Below are 10,243 nucleotides of genomic sequence, written 5' to 3'. Positions count from 1 at the left end.
AAATATAAAATTACTGATTGTTATAATAGTACTAAATTTTTCCTAAATATTTACAAATTGAAAAGTATACTTAATTGCGAACTTTAAAGTATACTTAACTACGAACTTTCCATTCACTAAGTAAAAAGCTTATATATTTTCTCATATTCTCCCTAAAAGGAGTTTGGGCAGCTCTTGAAGCGTGTTGAATCATCGAGTCTAGCCACACAATATAATTATTTTGTAAGACTTTTTTGTTTGATCATATAGTAATTATTATTGAGGAGCTCATGTTCGTCGTGTTGATTAAGCTACTTTTGTGTCTCATCTAATAACTCGCCGCATTTTTCTATAAAGTCATCTACATTTGATTTTTTCTAGAAGTAATTAAAATGATCGAGTTGTTAATACGTATCTTAATTAGTATGTATTAGAGTAGGTGGTCCCCATTTATTATCCAATATACATGTTTGAGAAATTTTGTTACATTTCATATTTGGTTTAGTCCAAACTACAGACGGAATTTTGACTTTTTTTTTTTTTTTGAATTAATTCATTATAGTCAAAACAGGTCAAAGTTAACATTGATGGTAGATCCGATACCTAACTGGCATTCATCATCGACGGACATCACCTTTCGAATTCACTATAGTGATTCGAGTTGGATTGTGTAAACCTAAATACTTTGAAAATCCATTTTAACTGTAACATAGTTTAAAATCAATAAATCATTAAATTCAAATAGGGGCTGACGCTGAGCCACAACCCCTGTCATCAGGCCTATGCATTCAGAATTTTTCTAAGAATTTCTAGAAATATAAATTTCTTAGACAGAAATATATTTTATTGAAATATCACTTTAGTCCTTTGAAAAGTGAAAAAACTGCACATCAAACCCAAACTTGCCAAAAATTTTAATACATCCTCTAAATCTCAAATATTATTTGCTAACTTATCACTAACATCAAATAAGTTCTTTACCAATAAATATTCAAAACATGCAAATTTCATCTCCATAGTTCAAGTTCAAAGTTTTCTCTCACGTTCATTCAAGTTTACATTTTTCGAGTTAATTCAAGTTTAACAATCAGTTTTTATGTTCTCACCCCGAGTTTAAGATTTTTTTGTCTCAATGTTTGAATTGCATGTTAGGCTTTTATATTTCATTTTTCCTTTTGTTTTTGCTAGAATTATAAGTCAATAGAAATGAATAGTGAATAAATGAGTAATACTTGTGGATTCTACAAAATATTTAGTTAAATCTTCCTCATTTACTCTCCAGTTATTTCAGTTCAGGATACAAACAACAGCCACTACAAGATCACGAACAACTTCTTCAAAAAGTCGAACGTATTCTATGAAATAGAAGAGAAACCATCCATTTTGCTGCTGCCATACATAAATGCTGGGAAACCAGACATTAATACAAGGAAATTAAGATAGTTCGATAGTGAAGATCGTATTTGAGCAGTATAAGCCTTTCATTCATTCTTCATAAGCAAGATGAAAAGCTCCTCATCAGTTATTGCTCCCAACTCCATGGCCCTTTCCAAAGCCGTGAGGCCACCACCGTCCTTGATTGAGGCACTCGCACCTCTGTATGAGGTACATGTAATATATGATATAATTAGGATATTGCAAAAAAATAAAAATAAAAAATAAAAAAAGAAGAAAAAGAAGAAAGAAAGTTGAAGATTTCAAAAAGACCCAGTTTCTAATCTGCTGTCTTTTAGTTCTTTTAGTCACTGAAGACAAATTAGATGATAGAATATGCAGTTTTCAATGAAGAATCATGACCATGAATGGATTTTACCTTCTAAGCAAAAACTTTGCCAATTGATTGTTTCCTTTAGATATGCAATGTTGCAGAGGTGTCCTTCCATGAAAGTCACACCTATTTATGTCAGCACCAAACTGCAGCAACAGCTCAAGCATCACAGGATTGCCACCGTGGCATGCAAGATGCAATAGCGAACAGCCTTGAAGGCAGTTTCCTGGATCACTGGAAGACTTGATCATCTCACAGGATGCAGGATCGAATTGTTTCTTTTTAGAATCATGAGGGCATTTTTGCAACTCTGGTCCATCATACCGATTGGAACCAACCAATTCATCATAAGTTATGTTTACAATATTCATATCTGATGCTACAATAATGCGATATACTTCCCGCAGGTTGTTGGCCCGAACTGCTTCCCAGATAGTGGAGGAGTGAGAACGATCCCCAGGTGAGTTTGCTACTTTATTTACTAGCAATTTCCCAGCATACTGAATTTCAAACAATTATCAAGTTTAAAGGGATGTATTGTGAGGAATGACACTATGATAAAATATTATAGAGGCTCCATACTCAATAATAATAATAATAATAAATAAATAAATAACCATTAATGCAGTAATATTGAATTTGTTAAAATAAACAGCATGCTTGACAAGGAATACAATTTTAAAACAAAAAATATATCCTGACTGAAGTTTATTTTAAAAACCCACTTCCAGTCAAAGCAACTTCAACCCAAGTAACTAAAAACCACAGCATTTATAATTTATTTCCATGAATGGAAAGTAGAAAAGTAAGTGCCTTTCAACACGATATAGTTCTTAGTCCATAGGTTCTAATATTGTTCAGAGAAATATCAGTATACAGAGTAAGTCCCAGAAATTAATAAATGATGAACTTAAAATAGTATACCTTTGCTTGAATGTACGTCTCCTTTTGTTGTGTAGCATCTTTTGGGTTTGGTTTTGTAACTGACGATGGCAAGGCATCAATTTCAATCTTTCTGCATCATGTAAGAAGTTGGTAAAAAATAATGAGTTTCACAACAATCTGAAAAAGCACAAGAGCTCATTGAATCAGCCAATTTGATGCGGAAGCAAAGCTGACAAAAAGATTATCCATTTATCATTCATGAATTTAATCAGATTCAATTCTCCCATTCCCATAACATATAAAATTACCAACATGAATGCTTAGTTAATAGATCTCTTGGGATCATACAGAATTGTATATTGACAGATGAATATATTTTCATAACGAGTTAAACCTTACTCTGCATTGCCTCGGGGTCCGCTACATAAACCCTTTTCACAGCTCCCTTTGGTCTAGCCTTACTTCTGGTGAAGTTTCAATAAAATCAAACCTTTTACAACAACCTTAGATCGTATTAACTTTTATCTACCTCTTTTAACCTGCCGTAATGGAAGCACACTACTCTTGCGATGAGAAATCCATTTAGGCTTTATTATACAAGCCCTGGCAATATTAGTCATCCTTTGCTAAATTTATCTCCAATTAATGTTAACTTGACTTGTTGGAGTATATCCTATTCTTTATTTTGTACATTCTAGTATTGTTACAAGTAAATCTTAACAACCTCAATTTTGCTACATTTACTTGTAAGCACTTTGTCCTTAAACAGTCAAACAGAACATAGCATAAATTATGTGCGTTCTATACCAATCTTGACCAAAATTCATTTCTATGACTGTTTTAGATTTCACTTTTTCACTTTTATTTTTCACATCTTAAGGAAAGGACTACACAAGTTGCCCAATTGCAAAGGTGCTGTGAAGCCATCATCCAAACCTGCCAAAGAGTAATAACAAAAATGGTACTCAGGTAGATTAAGTAGTGGGAGAAAGTGATGTCTCATGTCCGGTAAAATAACTGATTGACCTATTGCGGTTCTGTACCTGTTCGTCTAGGTCAAGTTTGGGTTCTGTACCTGTTTGTTAAGGCCAAGTCTATTACGGTGAACTACTCAGTCTCACCCAACAAATGTTACAAAAAATCTATTGTAGAAATTCAGAGTTAGCATTAAATTGAATGTAGCAGATTTTAGGTTGAGAACCAAGATGATAATAGCACTCTGATGATGAAGTAAGAAAAGTCAGGTTGCTACTTTTACACAGGTTCAAAAGAGTGTATTTGGACGCTCTCTCAATAGAACTGGGGAAAAGCCTGGATTGATAACGTACTGTTAGACTCATGAGTGCATAGTCCAAGTCTCTAAGAGAAGCTGCATGCATAAAGTGACTAGATGACCATATGCGACTAACTAGCAGGAGGCACATTCGTAGCCTAGCTGTGTCTTTCATTCGTACAATTAGTGAATGGTAAATTATCATAAAATCATCATATCAAAGAGTTATACTGGCATAAGGAAAGATAAATAGGCATCCAAAGTTCATAGGTGAGTGAAACTGACATCCTGCATATGAAGAAAAACTCAAAAAGGAATGGTCAGTATAAACTTGGTCTAAATCTGATTCACCTATGTTTGGGTCAAGCTTTGGTCCGATGTTATGACCCATTTGTTTTTGGCCGGAGGGGTGTGGGGCGCTTTTCAAACCCACCTGACAGATAGAAATCAGAAACCCAGTCATGCAATATCTTCAAGAATATATTGCAATGGATAGGCAACTTTGGAAGAGGTACATGATTGCAAATTGGAGTCGAAATGTCCTAAAACAGGTAAAAGAGTTCCCTTCCACAATTCTCCAGTTATGAAGTTGAGGCATGGAAAGAACTATTCTGCGGATCAGTGAATCTTTCGGATCTTATCGAGAAGTTGCCAATGTATAGATGACTGGATGTTGGGGGTACTTTGTGCTCCTCAACAGGAATTGCACTATGTTAAAATCCCGAAATTACTGCTGGAAGGAGATGGATTGATTGAAGAAAATTGGAGGAGATCCTTCTTTCCTTAATTAGTGTTGTATATTATATATTTTTTGATTTCTTACTAAATATAGGGGATTAGATTTTTTATTCCTTTTTCAGCTTTCTTTGTAATATTTATATGGACTCTCTTCATTGTACAATTTAAGAGAGAAATAATATAAGTCAATTTCCCTTCATGGTATCAGAGCCATGGTATCTTCTAGCCTAGCCAGAGTATGGCTGAAGCAATCGGGAACAACGGAGGCTCAATGACCTCTGAGTCATATAACAGTGAATCTGAAGCAACGTCTACAGGAGGTATTGAAAACTCATCCTTCCAATTTACGATAGAAAAATTGAATGGGAAGAATTTTCGTGAGTGGGCCCAATCGATAAAACTTATTGTGGATGGAAAAGGGAAATTGGGGTACCTGGCAAAACCAAGAAACCAGTCCCGCTCTTCTTCAAAAATGGAAGTCAGAGAACTCGATGGTGACCGCCTGGCTCGTGAATTCTATGCAACCCGCCATCGGCAAGACATACTTGTTCCTCCCAACAGCAAAAGAGGTTTGGGAGGCCGTAAAAGAGATGTACTCAGACTCTAAGAATTCCTCCAAAATTTTCGAAATCAAATCAAAATTGTGGCAAACGAAGCAAGGGGAACGAGAAGTGACTGACTACGACCTTGAGATGAATGGGTTGTGGCAAGAACTCAACCAAAGTTCTGAAGAAGAATGGACGTGTGCTGAAGATAGTGTTCAATACAAGAAGAAACTGGAAAATGAACGCGTGTATGAATTTTTGGCAATACTCCACCGCGACCTAGACGACGTTCGGGGGCGAATTCTTGGCCGGCGACCCCTTCCCTCGCTGCGAGAAGTCTTCGCAGAGGTACGACGAGAAGAAACCCGGCGCAATATAATGTTGAGTGAAGCCAATGTGCTTGGGCCTTCGAATGTTGAAGTTTCTGGATTGATGTCTAAAGGAATTGGGCCTTCTAATAATGGGCCTGCTAATTCGGGTAGAGGAGCAACTTTCAATCATGCGCCAAATGAGTTTGGTAACGGGCCTGGAATAACTAGGCCTACTAATTTGCACAGTGGAGCTGGTTTTAATCATGGGCAAAATAAATCCAACATTGGGCCAGGAATGATTGACCTATATTCTAAAGGGGCAGCAAGTGGATCGGGTCCAAAACAGCAAAGGGGTCGGCTCTGGTGTGAGCATTGTCAAAAATTAGGGCACAGAGAAGACACATGTTGGGACATACATGGAAAACCAAGCGATTGGAAACCGAGACAAAATAATAAAAATCGTGGATACTAGGCATCAGTTGATTATCAAATGGAAAAATCCGAGTCTAGTAGTGCATTTAATTCTGAACAAATGGAGCAACTCTACAAATTGTTTTTAAGCTTCCAATCATCGAGTCAATCCTCTACAAACAACCCGACGAGCTCACTAGCCCACAGAGGTAACTTCTTAAGAGCATTGAAGTCTATAACTCAATCTAAAACTCCCTGGATTATTGACTCGGGAGCATCTAATCACATGACGGACTCTTACCATCTATTCTCCACATATTCCACTTATGCCGGTAATCTTAAAGTTAAAATTGAGGATGGCTCACTCTCTTCAGCCGCAGGAAAAGGGAGTATAAAAATCTCTGATTTTTTAACTTTAAAATCCGTCCTCCATGTTTCAAATTTATCATGCAATCTACCATCCATAAGTCAATTGACCAAAAATTCAAATTGCTCTGCTAAATTTCTACCATCTCATTGTGTTTTTCAGGACTTATTATTGGGAAAGACGATTGGTAGTGCTAAAGAAATAGAAGGACTCTATTACTTTGAAGAGGCTGATGTGAGTAAACAACGTCAAGTAACATTTTGTGATTCTACATCTGTCTTTAGAGATAGTGATATTATGTTATGGTATTTTAGAATGGGTCATCCAAACTTTCAGTACTTGAAACGTGTATTTTCCTCCATTTTTCTGAATAAAAAGCCTATTGATTTGCAATGTGAAATATGTGAATTTGCAAAACATCAACATGCATCATTTCCAAAGTCTACATATAAACCATCTAAACCTTTCACTATAATCCACAGTGACTTGTGGGGCCCTTCACGAATCCCTAACCGTAATCATGCAAAGTGGTTTGTTACGTTCATTGATGATCATACTCGAATTTGTTGGGTCTACCTCCTAAAGGAGAAATCAGATGTTCGCTCTGTATTTCTCAATTTCCATTCCATGGTTCAAACACAATTTCTAACACAAATCCAAATTTTGCGAACTCATAACTAACGGTACAGAATACTTCAATACCATCCTGGGAAATTTCTTTCAAACACGTGGAATAATTTATCAAAGCTCATGCGTCGACACTCACCAACAAAATGGGATCGCCGAACGAAAAAATAGACACCTCTTAGAGGTTGCTTGTGCTTTGATGTTTACCACTAATATGCCCTAAATGTTTTGGAGAGATGCTAACCTGACATCTACCTACCTAATCAACCAAATGCTGAGTCGTACTCTTAACTTCGAATCACCCCTCCAAAAATTTCAAAAGTTCTTTCCAACCTCTCGTCTCAACTTTAATCTATCACTAATAGTATTTGGATGTACCGCTTTTGCCATATCCACTCCCATCATAGAGGTAAACTTGATCCTTGAGCTATTAAATGTGTATTGATTGGGTATTCCCTTACTCAAAAGGGTTACAAATGTTATGATCCCTCTACAAAAAGACTCTTTGTCAACCTGGATGTTACCTTCTTCGAAACTAAACCATATTTTGAAAAAACCTCTCTTCAGGGGGAGAACTTACATGAAGATCGGTTCTTAGATTTCGATCTTTCTCCTCTTGAACCTACACCACCGATAAAACTTCTTTCACCATTGAATATGCCATTTACAGAAGGTAACTTAAACTCAGGGGGAGATGTAGAAAAACAAAATGATAAAGAGATACTAGTCTATTCACGAAAGCCAAAATCAAAGTACAAGGAGACTCTCACATCCGAAGCACCAAAAGAGTCAGACCCGATGATAGCTCCACATCCTCATGAAGCATCAGAAACTTTAGATTTACCCATTGCTGTTAGAAAGCAAACTCGATCATGTACTCTCCACCCTATTTCAAAATTCATGTCTTATAATACCTTATCTACTGAGTTTCGTGCTTTCACATCTCATAAGGACTGTGGTTAAGAAAACTTCTAAAAGAATTGCGGGTTATAAAGTTCCCAATCAATCTTTATTGTGATAATAAAGCAGCGGTCAATATCTCCTTAAACCCAGTTAAGCATTATCGCACCAAACACATAGAAGTAGACAGACACTTCATAAAGGAAAATGTTGAGGAAGGAACTATTTGCATGACCTATGTTCCTACACAGGAACAAACAGCAGATATATTTACCAAAGGACTACCTCGACAAAAATTCGATGATTTCATATACAAGTTGGATATGATCAACATTTACGATCCAACTTGAGGGGGAGTGTTAAAATCCCGAAATTACAACAGGAAGGAGATGGATTGATTGAAGAAAATTGGAGGAGATCCTTCTTACCCTAATTAGTGGTGTATATTATATATTTTTTGATTTCTTACTGAATATAGGGGATTAGATTTTTTATTCCTTTTTCAGCTTTCTTTGTAATATATATATGGACTCTCTTCATTGTACAATTTAAGAGAGAAATAATATAAGTCAATTTCTCTTCACACTGTCTAATATATATATATATATATATATATATATTTGTCCCTCTAAGCAATCCCTGGGATAAAATCAAACTCTCACTTTCTTTGTTCGCAAATAACTCTCCATGTTTCAGTTTATCAACAGAATGAGCGAACTTAGAAGTTTCATGCTGGGATATAAAACAAAACACAAAGGAGAATGGTCAAAAAATTATAATTTAAAGTGGTAAAGATGGGTTTGGTTAGAATGCTGTAAATAACAAATAATAATATAAAAATTCACATGGGCACATGGGTGGTACTACAAGAATATTTAATAAGGCTGTCATGGAAATTTAAGTCGAAAGATGGGTATTGTCAGAATATTGTTTAAGAAATGTATTAAGTTAATATCACAACTTAAGAAAATATCATAACTTATATAACATATACATGCTAATTTAATCTGATCTAAAAGAAAAATCAGGGTTAAGAGTGCTTAAGAATACATGTTATAATTGTAAATTCAAATCCATGAATACGAAGTTGTTCCTCAAGTCCAAGCGTGAGCCTACAATTGCAATCTATGAAGTTCCAATAGTGTTCATGCCACATTTTCCAATAAACACTACATTCAGAAGATCTCTGATCACAAGCTCTTCACTACATACAGTAGACTGATAGCATACACTCAGGGTGGTACAGTTCAAGGAACTTACCCATCTTTCTGAAGAAAAAGAAGCTCCTCCCAAATAGAATTACAATATTCATTACCGAGAGTCTGAAATAATCCCAAGACAGTAGGCTCCCAAACTTTGACATCTAAGGTGACAGATCTCACCTGTAGTTGGTGGGACAAGCATTGGATTAGTCTACATTATGATATTCATTGATATCTCATATAGGATCAATATAATTCATGTCCATGTCTTGGGTGTCGAACACAATAAATATGTTTTGAATTCAATTCATCTATAGAGTATTAAAATCATATTTAGCCCTTATTTGATTAAGATTTTTACAAAATCTACTTTTCCTCAAAACTCATTTCCAGCCACACGTTTTCCCAATATAATAATTTTGCACGTGAATCTATAACTTTTTCTTACATTTTAACCACACATTCTCCGAAAAAATCACTTTTTACAAAATCGCTTCTCAAACGATCTACATCAAACAAGGCCTTAATTTTATTTATATATCAGATCCATCATGCTGCGAAACAACAAGTAAACATATTTAAGTGGACAATTATTGGTTATGTCACGAAATTCTTGAACATATTTATTATTAATTGCTGACCTTATTAATACAACAAATTCGAATTTTTGTTGGTGAGTAATCTGGAGAAGTTTGAGGAGTGTGTTGAACTAGTCAGCTCAGTAAGTTCATGCTGCGTCACAAACTCTAACTCACGAACTAACGTGTTAGTTAAGTATAGATTCAACGGTATAACTTTTCATATGAATAGCTATACTTTTGAAACTGAGTTTTGGTATAAAGATATGATTCAATTGCATCATAATCAAATATCATTATGCTAGGAGAGAGTGTTAAAGATTTTCCTTATTTCCTATTAAAGATTTGATTAAACATTATTTGATATTCTTTTATCAACATGCTCCAAAAAAAAAAAAAAAATTACTAATATATTTCTTGAAAATTCTTGTGTATCAATTAGGTAACAAATTGAAGAAAATTTTCTTGTCTAAGAAGAAAGAAAATCATCTATAAATGGAACAAGGGATGGAGATTTCTGAATAATGAAGTCTATACGTTTACACTCGCCCCTGAACTCGTGACTCAAATAAGTTCACATGTTAAGACTCACCAATGAACAGATGACTTAGTGAGTTCAGTGCAAAGTGAAAAAAATTCAAATATTTGGGTAGAAATCT

At 35.2% G+C, this 10,243-nt stretch overlaps 1 protein-coding gene and 1 pseudogene across 1 annotated transcript in view; both read right to left on the bottom strand.

Moving 5' to 3' along the window:
* The window catches only part of LOC111384469, a 20,112-nt pseudogene extending 18,737 nt beyond the window's left edge, over positions 1-1,375 (bottom strand).
* LOC111384468 (ADP-ribosylation factor GTPase-activating protein AGD2-like) overlaps positions 1,212-10,243 on the bottom strand; it is a 26,468-nt gene continuing 17,436 nt past the window's right edge. Inside the window, exons 14-17 of the mRNA XM_023008746.1 lie at positions 9,065-9,217; positions 2,672-2,762; positions 1,793-2,247; positions 1,212-1,575 (exon numbers count right to left, since the gene is read on the bottom strand). Coding sequence (XP_022864514.1) covers positions 1,461-1,575; positions 1,793-2,247; positions 2,672-2,762; positions 9,065-9,217 — 814 coding nt within the window. The 3' untranslated portion in view covers positions 1,212-1,460. The remainder of the gene's footprint in view (positions 1,576-1,792; positions 2,248-2,671; positions 2,763-9,064; positions 9,218-10,243) is intronic.

Source organism: Olea europaea, unplaced genomic scaffold (assembly GCF_002742605.1).
Source record: "Olea europaea var. sylvestris unplaced genomic scaffold, O_europaea_v1 scaffold2921, whole genome shotgun sequence".
Lineage (NCBI taxonomy): Eukaryota > Viridiplantae > Streptophyta > Magnoliopsida > Lamiales > Oleaceae > Olea > Olea europaea.
The sequence above is the reverse complement of the archived record's forward strand: the minus strand, read 5'-3'. Positions and strand labels throughout refer to the sequence as shown.